Below are 18386 nucleotides of genomic sequence, written 5' to 3' on the forward strand. Positions count from 1 at the left end.
TCTGATTGAGACCACGGTAATCGATGCACGGGCGCAAACCACCATCCTTCTTCTTCACAAAAAAGAAACTCGAGGACGCAGGGGAAGTGGAAGGCCGTATGTATCCTTGTCTCAGAGATTAGTCTATGTAAGTCTCCATAGCTTTCTTCTCCTCCTGAGACAGAGGATACACATGGCTCCGTGGGAGCGCAGCTCCTGCCTGGAGGTCTATCGCACAATCTCCCTGCCTATGGGGCGGCAACTGCGTCGCCCTCGACTTACTAAACGCAATAGCCAAATCCCCATACTCAGGGGGAACGTGCAATGCGGGCACCTGGTTTGGACTCTCCACCGAGGTAGCCCCTACGGAAACGCCTAAACATCTACCCACACACTGGGCAGACCACTCCATCAGAGCCCTCTCCTGCCACGAAATAGATGGGTTATGGTACTCAACCAGGGCATGCCCAGCACCACCGGATACGCAGGAGAATCAATCAGAAATAGCTGAATCATCTCCTGATGACCCCCCTGCGCACACATCCTAAGTGGCGCAGTGACCTCCCTGATCAAGCCCGCACCCAACGGACGGCTATCTAGGGCATGAACGGGGAAAGGGACATCAACAGGAAGAAAAGGGAATCCCTAAAGCTAAACAAAACTTCTTATCAATAAAATTCCCAGCCGCGCCTGAATCTACCAGCGCCTTATGCTGGGAATGAGGTGCTACCTGTGGAAAACTTACAGGTATACAGAAATGTGCAACAGAGAGCTCTGGGTGAGTGGGGCGCCTACTCACCTGGAAGGAATCCCCAGTGCGGGACCTGTCGTCCTCTCCCCTAGGAGGCCATCCCCAGCACCTAGCCGCGGTGTGTCCTCCCCGACCACAGTTGGTGCAGGGGATGGACCCCCTAGTAAGCCGACCCCTCCTCTCTCTAGCGCCAGCGCCCCCGAGCTCCATGGGGCACGGCTCGGAGGCGCTGGAGGGTGAAATGGACGGACCCCCCTCGGGAAGTCCGCGGGTAGCTAGCTGGTTATCCAGCCTGATGGACATGTCGACCAACTGGTCGAACGTGAGGCTGGTGTCCCTACAGGCCAGCTCCCGACGGACGTCCTCTCGTAGACTACATCTGTAGTGATCGACAAGAGCCCGATCATTCCACCCTGCATCTGCCGCTAGAGTACGGAATTCGAGGGCGAACTCCTGAGCACTCCTCCTCCCCTGCCGGAGGAAGACCAGACGCTCCCCCGCCGCTTTCCCCTCCGGGGGATGGTCAAACACCGCCCTGAAGCGGCGGGAGAACTCGTCGTAGGTTATGGTGTCCGCGTCGATCCTCCTCCACTCCGCGTTGGCCCATTCCAACGCCTTCCCGGACAGGCAGGAGATCAAGGCGGACACGCTCTCATGTCCCGAGGGCGCCGGGTGCACGGTGGCCAGGTACAGCTCCACCTGGAGAAGGAAACCCTGGCACCCGGCCGCGGTCCCATCGTAAGCCCTCGGGAGCGAGAGTCGGACTCCTCGGGGTTCCGGTGCGGGAACAGGCTGACTGGCCGATGGTGCTGGCAGGGAGGGTGGCGGTGGAGGCGTCCCCCAGCCTCGGATGGTGGTGATCACCTCCTGCAGTGCGGTCCCCATCTGCAGGATCTGGTCACCTTGTTCCCGGACCCTGTCCTCCAGCGTCGCCTGGGCTGCTGCGGCTCCTGCTGATTCCATACGAGGTGTGTTATTCTGTCACGCGTGCTGTAGGTGGGTGCAGTGGTGGAATCAAACGCAGGACACCGAAGGATAGTCCAACAGACTTTAGTAATCTCCAAACAAGGAAATAAGACTACTCTTGCCCGAAGGCGAAATACGCACGAAGGCGAACAAACAAAAGCGCACAAAACAGGTGCGTAATACTCCAACGCAGTGGAGGGAAGCTCAACCGAGCGAAATAGCTAAATGAAGCCCTACACACGACAGACCAAAAACAATAACACACAACACTAGACAAACACAACGAGAAACTTATAGGACACTAATTACGCTAAACGAGAACAGGTGTGACAACAAACAGACAAAAGCAAACGAACATGAAACATACAACGGTGGCAGCTAGTATTCCGGAGACAACGAACGCCGAAGCCTGCCCGAACAAGGGAGAGAGGCAGCCTCGGCCGAAACCGTGACACAAAGGGTATATAACAAAGTATTGAGAAACTTTTGTTATTGACCAAATACTTATTTTCCACCATAATTTGCAAATAAATAAATAAAAAATCCTACAATGTGATTTTCTGGATTTTGTTTTCTCATTTTGTCTGTCATAGTTGACATGTACCTATGATGAAAATTACAGGCCTCTCTCATCTTTCTAAGTGGGAGAACTTGCACAATTGGTGGCTGACTAAATACTTTTTTCCCCCACTGTACCTCTCCCCATCTTCACAACAACTTTGTAAATATGACTTGACCATGATAACTGACCATTCACTGTTACTCCTAGGACTTCAGCTTCTTCAACTTGTTCAATGGTCACACCCTTTATGCACAACTCCAGATGAGGTTTAGGTCTAAGGGAATGCTTTGAACCAAATATAATGCTTTTGGTTTTAGAGGTATTTAAGACCAGTTTATTGTTAATTACCCATTCTCAGTGAGCTCACTGACTGTAGGTGCTGATGTGTAGAGTGTGCAATCATCAGCATACATAGTTGTTTTAGCTTCTTGTAAGACAAGTGGGAAATCATTTGTAAAAATAGAGAAGGGTAACGGCCCGAGGCAACTGCCCTGAGGGATACCACACTGTACATATCTGATGTTAGAGAAGCTTCCATTGAAGAATATTCTCTGAGTTCTGTTTTTAAATCATATTTTGTTTTTCCTTTTCTTATTTTTTTTTACATTCCAAAAACAAACTAATACATACGAACGACAACTTACAGACACTAGCAAACTATGACTACATCTCATCTGCCCAGACACGCTTGCTCACACCCCCATCCCTAGTGCCTGCATTATTGTTTGCCATTTGGTTTTAAATTGTACCAATTTGTCTTTCTCAGTCGCCCATGCTATTTCAATATTTCAATAATATATCATTAGATTTTTCCATTGTGTCAATGATGGCGGATTAATAGACTTTCAAGTTTTTAGTATAAATTTTTTCAAAAAGAGTGTTGAGAAAATAATCGTCCAGCCCATTGGGTACTACATATACTCTCTGAGTTCTATTGGATAAGTAACTGTCCAACCATGTGATAGCAGGTGATGTAAAGCCCTAACAAGTGAGTTTTTTCAATAAGAAATTATAATCAATCTGTCAATACAACTCCAACTATCATCTCATTGTCCATGTATTTTCATCCATTTCATCTGAGTCAGTGCAGTACAAGTTGAGTGCCCTTCCCTATATGCATGCTGAAAGTCAGAAGTTAACTTGTTCTTTAAAAAATAGCATTGTATTTGTTGAAACACAATTCTCTCCATCAGTTTACTGATTGGGCGGCGGTTAGAGCCAGCAAAGGGTGCTTTGCTATTTTTAGGTAGTGGAATTACTTTAGCTTCCATCCACGCCTGTGGACACACACACTCCTTTAGGCTTTGGTTAAAGACATGGCAAATAGGGGTGGCAATACAGTTTGCTACCATTCTCAATAGTTTCCCATCTAGGTTGTCTATACCTGGTGGCTTATCATTATTGATGGATAACAACCGTTTTTCCACCTCTTCCACACAAACTTGACCAAATTCTAAATGGCAATCCTTCTCTTTCATTATTAGATCTTAAAAACACAAATATGATGGTTCACTGTTCAATGTTGGAATTTCACTTCTCAGTGTGTCCACTTTACCGGTGAAATATTCATTGAAATTGTTGGCTATATCAAAAGGCTTTGTTATAAATGACCCATCAACTTCATGGAACGATGGAGATAAATTGACTTTTCTGCCCATAATATCATTTAAGGTGCTCAAAAGTATTTTCCCATTGTTTTTTATGTCATTTATCTTGTTTTGATAATATACTTTCTTGTTTTTTTTGTTAAGTTTAGTCACGCTAAATAGTTGCGCTATTTTACATCTAACTAAGATGTTTGGTGCAGTATTTCTCAATAAAAAATGTTATCAAGAAAACAAGTTGTCTCTCATTGAATGACAATAAATACTTTATTGAAGAATCCCTACTGTTGACCAATCACCAACGAAGGGGTGTAGACTTCAGCTAACGACTTCGGCTTGCCTCGAGAAAAAATGTTGTGTACCCGATCAGCCCAAAAACACCTTACTGGAATCGAAAACTAACAAAAACCTCACAAAATGTTGTCATAATATATACACTAACTCTTCCGAACTGTTTCGGCTGGGAAGCATGCGGACGCCTTAAAAGTTCTCACAGATAGTTTCTTAACAGGTGCATGTATTATCAGATTCACTTCCTGAGTTATCTCTATCTCTATCACTACAAGCAGGAGGTGAAAGCACAGAAACTATGTTTCAAGCTTACATTTACATCTTTGTTTAGAGAGTCATGATTAATGATTAGAAATATGATGTAAATGTGTCAATTGCATATTTATATTAACAAAACACTCAGTATATTGATTAACTCTGCATTGTAGAAGTGACATTTAACATTTAAACTCACTCTCTATCAGTATTGGAAATCATGGCTTGGTCTGGTACACAACTATTGACTGACTATTCTAGAGCTTCTAGCCAAGTAACATGTACAGTATAGGGAAGACTGTGACTAATACTGGCCCACTGGAGACAGCAGTGGATAGATAGATAGACCCATGCATGGGGAGCTGTGTAACCCATGGGCCTCTCTAGCCCAGTCAATAGAGATGGCTGCATTAGCCAGGGAGTGTGTAGTGTGATGGTCTGTGAAATTACTGTGCTGGAGCATCCCCCAACAGTATTCTACTCTGTCTGTCCCAACTGACAGATCCTATAATTAAAACAGAGACACTAATTATTTTGGAGTGATATGTCAGCCATGCTCACAAGTTCAATGGATGACAGCTGGTGTGTTTTGAATGTATGTTTAAGTGAGTTACTCACTGTATTTAGGTCTGTGGCGTATGTGGGTGTGGGGTGTCTGTTAGCGAGTTACTGTGTGTGTGTGGAATGATAAAGAGATTGTCCTTCTCTGTCTGTCTGTCTGTCTGCTGAGAGCTCTGTGACACACTGGGCCTCTGTAATTAGCCTGTAGAAGGATTACTGCTTTACCCACTACTAATGGTTCATCTTACAGTTCAAACACCTGCCAGGGGATCAAACCCACACGTCTCTGCCTCTCTGCCCTCCATTATCTACTACTGACCATACGTCCATTTACACTAAAGCAACTATTTAGCACACTTAATGCAGTCGGATACAGTTTTTGCACTTTTGGCTAATTTGTTGCTCATTTGACTGAGGTCCAGACTAATACTCCATAGCAAAGAATCATCAAACATTAAGGTGAACAGTCAAATCCAATCAAATGTTATTTGTCACAAACACAGTTTACAGCAGGTAAAAAGTGCAGTGAAATTCTTGTGTGCTAGCTCTCTCAACATTACAGTACAATAATCAATATCAATAATAAAGAGTCAAATGTAAAATAACAAGTAATAGAAGAGGTAGTATCATAGTAATAGGCTGATAAGCATGACGGCTAAAACGAAACAGCCGTGCCGAAGAGACTGAAACCAGGCTTGTGTTTTTTTTATGGGTACTATGACTCACTGTAGAGTGGTCCAAACTCAATTTTCAGGCTCCACATAGATGTCTTGCTGTTCTCAGATGAGATTTGTGTAGTGAGAGAATATGAGGTGGGAGAGAGATTGGCGTCCCATCAGCTAACAAATTCTCTTGCCTGTAGAGTGGAAGTGTGAGGCTCATCACTGAGGCGAAACATGAGGATGGAGAGTTGAAGAGATGTCAAGGATTGACTGGGATTTCAGCTTAGACTGCAGGGGTGGCTCTCCGTTCCTGTTCCATTACCAAATAACATGTGGTGTATCGTTATGACCAGCATTAGGGAGAGAATGCATTAGTAAAGGATACCATTCTCGGCCTTTGTCTCAGTGCTTGTTGTTAGATCAGCATTGAACAGGCTCATATTTTCATCATACTTGTGATTTGGTAACTCAATGTACTACCACGTACTTCCATGTGGTTGACAAAGTGACTGACTTTATTGGTCTTGAATGCTTATCATACAGATGTAGGATCTTAATTTGATCACCCTGTTGCAGGAGAACTTTCCTGCAATGCAGTACATTTAAAACTTATACGTATTTGAGGTTTAAAAAGGCTTCTGAAGTTTGTAATTTCCACATTGAAATTTCAGACTTGATGTTTCCTTATGAAAAATCTATCCCTACAAAAATGTCCATTCATTATAATCCACATAATAATTCACATTTCCTGTTGCTACAAGATTATTTTCCTGCTGTAGAAAACTGGCTCAAATTAAGATCCTACATCTGTAGGTAGTGCCCAAGATAGTGCTGCAAACTTCTAACGAACTTGTGTCTGTTTCCATAGGAACTGTGGTGATGACAATGACAGCGGAGGATGCTGATGACCCCAGGTTGCAGAATGCAGTGCTGCGTTACAACATTGTGAAGCAGTCGCCCGACAAACCCTCGCCCAACATGTTCTACATCAACCCAGAGAGCGGCAACATTGTCACTGTGATCTCCCCCACGCTGCTGGACAGAGAGGTGAGTGTGTTGGGCTGGGCTGGGCTGGGCTGGGAGCCTCTCCAGACTGATCTAATGGGGCCCCAAAACACTGCTGCTGTCTCACTGTCTCACTGCCTCACTACCATGATGTTTTAAAGCACTGTTGTTATTGTCAGTAAAGAGACTGGAGATAGGCGAATGGAGGAGGCAGGAGAGGGGGTGACTGTGCTGGGGAGATGAGGGGTTGAGGGAAGGCAGGGGGTGGATTTCTGTGGTGCATTCTAATGAGCAAGCGGAGGCAGCATCTCTCCATTCCTTAACCGGAGCGAGACAACGGCATGATTGCTTTTTCAGCGGGGTGACGAATGCCAGAACATCGATTCGCTGTGCTCGTGGAAGAGGAATATTAGCTGTTGTCAGACACTTAGAGCTTGGTTTAATTGAGGTGATACACACTTATCCACCAGCATCGGCTGTGTCCAACAAGTCCAACAGAAACCTCTCAGCTGGAACAGGGAAATCACTATCAAATGGCAATGAGTGGATCTCTGAGCTATAACTCTCATAGATGATTAATTGATAAATGTGTTAGTACTGTGTGTAATTCAAACATTGAGCGCCTGGTCTGTGTGCTCATAAAGGATGCTATTGATTTCTGTTGAGTTAGAGATTGCATGATTAGAGGGTTGTATTGAATATGATCACCCCTTTATTGCATGTTTATAGTTCATGCCTCTAAGTGAAATGAGTCATGTCTAGACCTGTGTTACAGACAAAATCCCATATACAGGTAACTGCCAAAATAATGGAAACACTTTAGTAAATGAGGGATACAAAGTATATTGAAAGCAGGTGCTTACACACAGGTGTGGTTCCGGAGTTAATTAAGTAATTAACATTCCATCATGCTTAGAGCAGGCCATTTTTTGGGCCATTATGTTGGCTACCATGACAATGCACCCATCCACAGGGCATGAGTAGTCACTGAATGGTTTGATGAGCATGAAAACGATGTAAACCAGGGATGGACAACTTCAGTCCTCAGTGGCCTGATTGGTGTCACACTTTTGCCCCAGCCCCAGCTAACACACCTGACTTCAAAAATCAACTAATCATTATCTTCAGTTTAGAATGCAATTAGTATAATCAGCTGTGTTTGCTAGGGATGGGGAAAAAGTGTGACACCACTCTGGCCCCCGGGACTGGAGTTGCCCATCCCTGATGTAAACCATATGCCATGGCCGTCTCAGTCACCAGATCTCAACTCAGTTGAACACTTATGAGTGATTCTAAAGCAGCAACTGAGACAGCAGTTTCCACCACCATCAACAAAACACCAAATGATGGAACGTTTCGCGAAAGAATGGTGTCACATCCCTCCAATAGAGTTCTAGACACTTGTAGAATCGATGCCAAGGTGCATTGAAGCTGTTCTAGCTCGTGGTGGCCAAACGTCCTATTAAGACGCTTTATGTTGGTGTTTCCTTTATTTTGTCAGTTACCTGTAGATACACTTGTTATTTTTCCTCAGCAGTAATTCTGTATAATATGGTGTTAGCATACAGGTGTGGTAACTGTGGGCAATGTGTGAGTGTGTCTGTGGCATACAGCAGTGCCAGCTGGGATTGCAGATAGAGTGACGTAAGGCTACAGATGTAGGATCTTAATTTGAGCCAGTTTGCTACAGCAGGAAACTAATCCTGCAGTAACAGGAAATGTTAATTATTATATGAATTATAATTTATGGAAATTTTTTGTAGGAGCCTTTTAAAATATTGAATACACTACAAGGAGATCCTACATCTGTATCTTCTAGGTGTCTGGAGAGCTGTAAAACCTTAGCTACTTCAGAAGAGACTCATAAGTATGTATCACACATGTCACCCCTCCGTCTGGCACACCAAACAACTTTTTTGCTGGATGGAAAATGTTGTTCCTTCACCCTGTAAATGCATTGGACATAATTCAGGTTGAGCTGTAAGTGTATTTAGATAGACATTCTATGGTGCCCCGGGAGGCAAAGCAGTCCATAGAAAATGGGAAAATCTATTTTGTTACATTGAAATCAAGTTGATTTTCCCTCCACCGCTCTCACTAAGGCGTTAAATGCTGTCTTGATATGCACATCTATTTCCTCCGTATATATTTTTCCCTCCACTTTGCCTGCTCCTCTCTCCTTTCTTTCTGCCTCACACCTTTTGGATCAATGGCTGACTATATTTTTGACAGCTAATATCGTACACAGATGGGGCTATTTTCCTAGGGGCTGTGAAAGTAGCATATATTGTATGTCGCCGATCAGACAGGAAAGACAGACTTTAGAGATCAGATCTGTCTCTGCAAGCCTCATAGAGCAGTAGTCTATCAGTAGTCAATCTGATGGACACACACAGTCTCACAGACGCTGGCCAGAACTACACAACACTCTCATGCTCAGACATTTCACTCATGGCAAAATCAATTTGTTAATATCAAATGCTTTGGCTTGTTCTTTATAAAGGAGTCAACTTTAAGCTGCAGTGGATGTAAAGGTATGTTTGCTTTTTTTTAAGCTGCTGTACTACCCCTGGCCTTTGCAGTGGCAGATGTGATGGGTTGATTTGACAGGCACAATGTGTGAGTTATACTAGCTGTCTGTCAGATTGATGTCCCTGAATAATGGGCTCTGTGTGTGTTTTTATGTGTGTGTGCCTATGTGTATATTTTTCATGTTAATGTTTAGAGCTGTTGTCTCAGTCTCCTGGCTGTGGTGCATGGTGATTAATGGACTTCCGAGTCCATTGTGCTGTCACGGCCTGCCTCCCCTCGTCAAACGGCCAACCTCCCCTCCCCTCATCACGACTATCCTACATCCTGTCCACAGTCATCAGTACCTGGAGCACAGCGGAGTAGAGCTTCCTCTCTCCTCTCCTCCGACAGACAATTTCACCTTGGACCTGCCCAGGACCCGGGGGCTATCACTCTACAGCCCACAGAGGCACTGTCAGCCCAAGCTTTATCTGGCCTACACCCCCTCCTTCAGTACCAGTCAGCTTCTCAGATGAATCAGGCTCATGGTGTGTGGTCATCATGGCACTGTGCAGTTTACCAACTCTCTGTGTGGTGTCCCTGCAATTAATGTTATGTAAAAAAAAACATGGATATCGTTGGTTTGCATCCCATATCTGACAGCTCAAGCTGAGTGAGTGTAAGATCTCACCCATAGATACTACACTAAGGGTACAAAACATTAGGAACACCTGCTCTTTCCATGACATAGACTGACCAGGTGAATCCAGGTGAAAGCTATGATCCCTTATTGATGTCACTTGTTAAATCCACTTCAAATCAGTGTAGATGAAGGGGAGGAGACAGGTTAAATTATGATTTTTAAGCCTTGAGACAATTGAGACATGGATTGTGTACAGTGAGGGAAAAAAGTATTTGATCCCCTGCTGATTTTGTACGTTTGCCCACTGACAAAGAAATGATCAGTCTATAATTTTAATGGTAGGTTTATTTGAACAGTGAGAGACAGAATAACAACAACAAAATCCAGAAAAACACATGTCAAACATTTTATAAATTGATTTGCATTTTAATGAGGGAAATAAGTATTTGACCCCCTCTCAATCAGAAAGATTTCTGGCTCCCAGGTGTCTTTTATACAGGTAACGAGCTGAGATTAGGAGCACACTCTTAAAGGGAGTGCTCCTAATCACAGTTTGTTACCTGTATAAAAGACACCTGTCCACAGAAGCAATCAATCAATCAGATTCCAAACTCTCACCATGGCCAAGACCAAAGAGCTCTCCAAGGATGTCAGGGACAAGATTGTAGACCTACACAAGGCTGGAATGGGCTACAAGACCATCGCCAAGCAGCTTGGTGAGAAGGTGACAACAGTTGATGCGATTATTCGCAAATGGAAGAAACACAAAAGACCTGTCAATCTCCCTCGGCCTGGGGCTCCATGCAAGAGCTCACCTCGTGGAGTTGCAATGATCATGAGAACGGTGAGGAATCAGCCCAGAACTACACGGGAGGATCTTGTCAATGATCTCAAGGCAGCTGGGACCATAGTCACCAAGAAAACAATTGGTAACACACTACGCCATGAAGGACTGAAATTCTGCAGCGCCTGCAAGGTCCCCCTGCTCAAGAAAGCACATATACAGGCCCGTCTGAAGTTTGCCAATGAACATCTGAATGATTCAGAGGAGAACTGGGTGAAAGTGTTGTGGTCAGATGAGACCAAAATCGAGCTCTTTGGCATCAACTCAACTCGCCGTGTTTGGAGGAGGAGGAATGCTGCCTATGACCCCAAGAACACCATCCCCACCATCAAACATGGAGGTGGAAACATTATGCTTTGGGGGTGTTTTTCTGCTAAGGGGACAGGACAACTTCACCGCATCAAAGGGACGATGGACGGGGCCATGTACCGTCAAATCTTGGGTGAGAACCTCCTTCCCTCAGCCAGGGCATTGAAAATGGGTCGTGGATGGGTATTCCAGCATGACAATGACCCAAAACACACGGCCAAGGCAACAAAAGAGTGGCTCAAGAAGAAGCACATTAAGGTCCTGGAGTGGCCTAGCCAGTCTCTAGACCTTAATCCCATAGAAAATCTGTGGAGGGAGCTGAAGGTTCGAGTTACCAAACGTCAGCCTCGAAACCTTAATGACTTGGAGAAGATCTGCAAAGAGGAGTGGGACAAAATCCCTCCTGAGATGTGTGCAAACCTGGTGGCCAACCACAAGAAACGTCTGACCTCTGTGATTGCCAACAAGGGTTTAGCCACCAAGTACTAAATCATGTTTTGCAGAGGGGTCAAATACTTATTTCCCACATTAAAATGCAAATCAATTTATAACATTTTTAACATGTGTTTTTCTGGATTTTGTTGTTGTTATTCTGTCTCTCACTGTTCAAATAAACCTACCATTAAAATTATAGACTGATCATGTCTTTGTCAGTGGGCAAACGTACAAAATCAGCAGGGGATCAAATACTTTTTTCCCTCACTGTATGTGTGCCATTCAGAGGGTGAATGGGCAAGACAAAATATTTAAGTGCCTTTGAATGGAGTATGGTAGTAGGGACCAGGTGCACTGGTTTGTGTCAAGAACTGCAACGCTGCTGGGTTTCTCACGCTCAACAGTTTCCCGTGTGTATCAAGAATGGTCCACCACCAAAGGACATCCAGCCAACTTGACACAACTGTGAAAAGTGTTGGAGTCAACATGGGCCAGCATCCCTGTGGAACAAGTCCATGCCCTGACAAATTTAGGCTTTTCTGAGGGCAACTCATTAGGAAGATGTTCCTAATGTTTTGTACACTCAGTGTACATTCCTACATTCCTCTATCATCTGGAATTATTCACAGGACACCTCTTACATGTTGTGTGCATGTACCATACTTAGTGGAGGCTTTTGGTCTATACCTGTCTCCACTCCTCCACTTCTCCACTCATCTCCCCTCATTACAGCCTGTGATTCCTGCTGAAGCACAATGAAAGGTCAGTGGGAGGTCGTGTGTATAATGTTGTGCTGCTACTTATCTCCTTTGGATCTCCTCTGACCCATGCTGCTGCTGCTCTGAGGATGTATTGCACTCTGAGTGACAGACAGGTGTCGTGTATTGTGTTGCTATGCTCTTAAACCCATTGGGGAACTCCACGTTGGTTTATAATGCCAACACTTTCATTAGTGAGGCTTGTGTTCCATTGCTAAAGCACAGAGCAGTATTAAGCTCTATGGTTAGCACAAAACAGTGAGTAGTAATGCACACATTATTAAATGTGAGTCAAAAAGAAAAGGACATAATGGCAAGTCATATTTGCTTCAAGTATGTGCCAATAAAAAGTAATTTTTGTAGGTTTGAATCATTAACACCGTGCTATTAATGATTTGAACAGCTCTGATATGTTTCAAGCTGTGTCTTTAATCTAGTTTCCTTTGCAGTGGCTTGCCAGGTGTCACTGACACACAAATGCATGCTTGCACGCACGTACAGTACCAGCCAAAGGTTTGGACACACCTACTCATTCCAGGGTTTTTCTTTATTTTTTACTATTTTCTACATTGTACATTCACTGCTCCTGTTACCTACTATGAAATAACACATATGGAATCATGTAGTAACCAACAAAAAGGTTAAACAAATCAAAATATATTTTAGATTTTAGATTATTCAAAGTAGCCACCCTTTGCCTTGATGATAGCTTTGCACACTCTTGGCATTCTCTCAACCAGCTTCATGAGGAATGCTTTTCCAACAGTCTTGAAGGAGTTCCCACATATGCTGAGCACTTGTTGGCTGCTTTTCCTTCACCCTGCGGTCCAACTCATCCCAAACCATCTCAATTGGGTTGAGTTTGGGTGATTGTGGAGGCCAGGTCATCTAATGCAGCACTCCATCACTCTCCTTGGTCAAATAGCCCTTACACAGCCTGGAGGTGTGTTTTGGGTCATTGTCCTGTTGAAAACAAATGATAGTCCCACTAAGCGCAAACCAGATGGGATGATGTATCGCTGCAGAATGATGTGGTAGCCATGCTGGTTAAGTGTGCCTTGAATTCTAAATAAATCACATGCAGTGTCACCAGCAAAGAACCACCACACCATCACACCTCCTCCTCCATGCTTCACGGTGGGAACCACACATGCGGAGATCATCCGTTCACCTACTCTGCGTCTCACAAAGAAATGGCGGTTGGAACCAAACATTTCAAATTTGGACTCATCAGACCAAAGGACAGATTTCCACCGGTCTAATGTCCATTGCTCATGTTTCTTGGCCCAAGCAAGTCTCTTATTCTTATTGGTGTTGTTTAGTAGTGGTTTCTTTGCAGCAATTCGATTCACACAGTCTCCTCTGAACAGTTGATGTTGAGATGTGTCTGTTACTTGAACTCTGTGAAGTATTTATTTGGGCTGCAATCTGAGGCTGGTAACTCTAATGAACTTATCATCTGCAGCAGAGGTAACTCTGGGTTTTCCTTTCCTGTGGCAGTCCTCATGAGAGCCAGTTTCATCATAGCGCTTCATTGTTTTTGCGACTGCACTTGAAGAAACATTCAAAGTTCTTGACATTTTCCGGATTGACTGACCTTCATGTCTTAAGGTAATGATGGACTGTTGTTTTTCTTTGCATATTTGAGCTGTTCTTGCCATAATATGGACTTGGTCTTTTACCAAATAGGGCTATATTCTGTATATCACCCCTACCTTGTCACAACACAACTGATTGGCTCAAACACATTAAGAAGGAAAGAAATTCCACAAATTAACTTTTAACAAGGCACACCTGTTAATTGAAATGCATTCCGGGTGTCTACCTCATGAAGCTGGTTGAGAGAATGCCAAGAGTGTGAAAAGCTGCCATCAAGGCAAAGGGAGGCTACTTTGAAGAATCTCTAACATAAAATATATTTTGATTTTGTCACGAGTGTCAGTGTAATGCGGTGGGTCGAAGTCAGGCGCAGTACGAAAACGTACTTTACTAACAAGTAAAGAAACAAATACAAAGTACCTCCACACAGGGAGGAGCAAACCCGCTCACCAAACGACACACGAAACGAAATAACAAACACGCACAAAACACAATGGGAGCCACCGGGTTAAATAGGGAAGGAGTAATTACACAATGGGAAACAGGTGTGTGATAATCAGACAACAACAGGTAGAACATAGAAACATAGAACATAGATTGGCAGTAGCTAGTATTCCGGTGACGACGAACGCCGAAGCCTGCCCGAGCAAGGAGGAGGAGCAGCCTCGGCAGAATCCGTGACAGATTTGTTTAACATTATTTTGGTTACTACATGATTCCATGTGTTATTTCATAATTGTGATGTCTTCACTATTATTCTACAATGTAGAAAATAGTAAAAATAAAGAAAAACCTTGAATGAGTAGGTGTGTCCAAACTTTTGACTGGTTCTGTACACACACACGCACGCACGCAGGCAGGCAGGCAGGCAGGCAGGCAGGCAGACAGGCAGGCAGGCAGGCAGACAGACAGACAGACAGGCAGGCAGGCAGGCAGACAGACAGACAGACAGACAGACAGACAGACAGACAGACAGACAGACAGACAGACAGACAGACAGACAGACAGACAGACAGACAGACAGACAGACAGACAGACAGACAGACAGACAGACAGACAGACAGACAGACAGACAGACAGACTCATTGAGGAAGCAGTGATGGGGGTGTAGAGTACGGTATACAGGCCCGTGGTGCTGCTGGTCTGGCTGGGACCTAACTGGTGTGGACAGACTGTTAATGATGGTGACTCTGTGGATTTCTAATTCTCTCTGGGACCTGTCACTGGTAACGGCAGCCAATCGATAGACCTGGCAGCCCCTCCTCCTCTTCCATACGGATGAATTACAAAGAGCCAAAATTAACGTTCAAATCAATGTCCTCCATATGTGGGATCTGGGGAGCAGAGGTCTGTCCACATTCACTGCTCCTGTTACCTCTGCTCCTAATGAGAGTGACCCAGCCAGGAAAATAACATCTCACTCAACATCAAATAAACAAAGGAGATGATTGTGGACTTCAGGAAACAGCAGAGGGAGTACCCCCCTATCCACATCGACGGGACAGCAGTGGAGAAGGTGGAAAGTTTTAAGTTCCTCGGCGTACATGTCACTGACAAACTGAAATGGTCCACCCACACAGACAGTGTGGTGAAGAAGGCGCAACAGCGTCTCTTCAACCTCAGGAGGCTGAAGAAATTTGGCCTGTCACCTAAAACCCTCACAAACTTTTACAGATGCGCAATTGAGAGCATCCTGTCTGGCTGTATCACCGCCTGGTACGGCAACTGCACAGCCCACAACCGCAGGGCTCTCCAGAGGGTGGTGCGGTCTGCACAACTGTGATGAGGTGATTTCGAAGGAGTCAGGTGCAGGAGGGTAAATCACAGAATAACAGGATTTATTCTGGAACACAGTTACGCAGTATTGTGTCAAAACACTCTAGTGCGCAAAACAGGCGCACTGGAAAATACAAGGCACACAGGGAAATATCCTGGCGATACAAAATACACGGAGCTCCACCGAGCTTTTCTATCCTCCACAATAAACAATCACACACAAAGAAAAGGGGGCAGAGGGAACACTTATACAGGTACTGATGAGGGGATATGAACCAGGTGTGTGTAATAAACAAGACAAAACAAATGGAATGATGAGATGAGGAGCGGCAGTGGCTAGAAGGCCGGTGACGACGAATGCCGAAGCCTGCCCGAACAAGGAGAGGTGGCAGCTTCAGAGGAAGTAGTGACAACAACGCATCACCGGGGGCAAACTACCTGCCCTCCAGGACACCTACAGCACCCGATGTCACAGGAAGGCCAAAAAGATAATCAAGGAAAACTACCACCCGAGCCACTGCCTGTTCACCCCGCTATCATCCAGAAGGCGAGGACAGTACAGGTGCATCAAAGCTGGGACCGAGAGACTGAAAAACAGCTTCCATCTCAAAGCCATTAGACTGTTAAACAGCCATCACTAGCACAGAGAGGCTGGAGCCTACATACATACTTGAAAATCAATGGCCACTTTATTAAATGGAACACTAGTCACTTTAATAATGCCACTTTAATGTTTACATATCTTGATTACCCATCTCATATGTATATACTGTATTCTATACTATCTTAATAACGTTTACATATATTGCATTACCCATCTCATATGTATATACTGTATTCTATACTATCTATTGCATCTTAGACTATGCCACTCTGATAATGATATATATTCTTATTCCATTCCTTTACTTAGATTTGTGTGTATTAGGTTTTTGTTGTAGAACTGTTAGATATTACTTGCTAGATATTGCTGCACTGTCGGAACTAGAAGCACAAGCATTTTGTTACACTCGCAATAACATCTGCTAAGCATGTGTATGTGACCAATACATTTTATTTTATTTTATTTTACCTATCCTGAGTGCTTCAATTTCTCTGTCCGTACGTACGTCCGTACGTTTGTCTGTCTGAGTTTAAACAGATGGGTTATCAGAGCTGCTTGTTAAATTCATATCTCTATCAGACACAAAATAACACTTAACAAGAAAATGGGTACAATAACAAGACATTTGTTTAAGAGTGACAGGAGGACAGACAAACATTATTTTCTGGGTTTGTTGTACCTGTGTATCTATCTCGTTGTAACCAATCATGTTGATACGATGGCCATGATAGCTGGTCTTCCTGTCTTCCCCTTCTTTGTTCTTGATGCTCTTTGGATGTGTACCTTCCATTTGTCAACGTGGTCCTGCTAGTTAGCAAATGAAGGTACATGGTATGACAGGGATCCAGAGCGCTCAGCTTGATCAGCAGTACATAATGAGTAATGGAGGCACGGCAGAATGACCCCAGTGTTTATTAGTGGTAATCTTGCTAGTGTGATTTAATCATGTTGTTTGGGCTGATAAGAAAGCAGTGCTTGTGAAATGGTTTATTTGGCTTGGTGATGAGAGTGGCTGTGTGTGTGTTGTGAACTCTGGCTTTGGCAGGTTATCCTCATCACAAGTCTACCATCCATTCTGCCTGCCTGTCACTCTTTCCCTCTCCCTCTATTGCTTCCTATATTCCTCACCTCTCTCTCTCTCTCTCTCTCTCTCTCTCTCTCGAACTCTCTTGCTCTCTCTCTCTCCATCTATAATATAATAGTAATAATATACTGTATATAATAATATATGCCATTTAGCAGACGCTTTTATCCAAAGCGACTTACAGTCATGCGTGCATACATTGTAAGTATGTGTGGTCCCGGGAATCGAACCCAATATCCTGGCGTTGCAAGCACCATGCTCTACCAACTGAGCATCTCTCTCTCTCTGTCTCTCTCTCTCTCTCTCTCTCTCTCTCTCTACCTCCGATTCTCAGCGCTTCACTTCGGACATCCAATTACTCCCAGGTCATAGCGTAGTGATTTCATTCAGAGCAGCGGCATTCACCCCCGCCCTCAAACAGCCATACAAATTACCGCCCCTGCCTCTCAGCCACCGCCCGCAAAATGTTGTTTTCAAACATTCCTCGTCCGCCACCTAATCTGATCCCTCAGACATAATTGAATGTCAGTCGCCACATAAAGATTCCTTCCTCTCCTCAATTAGCAGCTGGTTCCCTGTGTCACCACAATGAGACAAAGCAGACAGAAAAATATTTACTCTTCCTCCAGGTAGGGGAGAGAGTTATTACATTATGTCATCTATATGCAAATAATACAGCGGCGACTTCAATTGATAAAATGTCATTATTGCAGATCTGATGTGTGCACTCCAGTTTATAAACTCCCTTTTATTTCCCTATTATGATCCAGAGATTGAGGCACCTGGCTTCAGAAATAGAATTGTGGTGCTCTGAAGGGAGCTGTGGAGAGAGGGAGAGAAGGAGCGGCATGGGGTTCTCAGATAGAACGGAGGGAGGGATTCTTCTCTGCTGCCTTACTCTTTCCTTTCTCCCTTTTCCCTTTCTCCTTCTCTTTCTCTCCTCAGCCCTTTCATCTTCTGACATCGTAATGCACCTTTAGATTGGCTTCTTGGGACTCTCTATGCTTCCAGTCTGCCTATGATCAGAATGTCAGGTCAGAAAACTTTTACAGAGGTCTACTGTTTTACAAAGCTGATTATTTTCAGCCAAATGCCCAAATATTGCTACAGGAAAATGACAGTATTTACATTCAAGTAAGCACAACACATCAACATCAAGAGCAGGTCTGCTTTAAATGATTAATGTA

General features: G+C 44.2%; 1 protein-coding gene across 1 annotated transcript in view; it reads left to right on the forward strand.

Annotated features, from left to right (window-relative positions):
* The window catches only part of LOC311135171 (cadherin-13-like), a 352167-nt gene that overhangs the window by 160047 nt on the left and 173734 nt on the right, over nt 1–18386 (forward strand). The window contains exon 4 of the mRNA XM_084169093.1: nt 6500–6678. Within this exon, the coding sequence (XP_084025219.1) occupies nt 6500–6678 (179 nt within the window). The remainder of the gene's footprint in view (nt 1–6499; nt 6679–18386) is intronic.

This window comes from Coregonus lavaretus (assembly GCF_964263955.1).
Source record: "Coregonus lavaretus genome assembly, chromosome: 9".
Classification (NCBI taxonomy): domain Eukaryota; kingdom Metazoa; phylum Chordata; class Actinopteri; order Salmoniformes; family Salmonidae; genus Coregonus; species Coregonus lavaretus.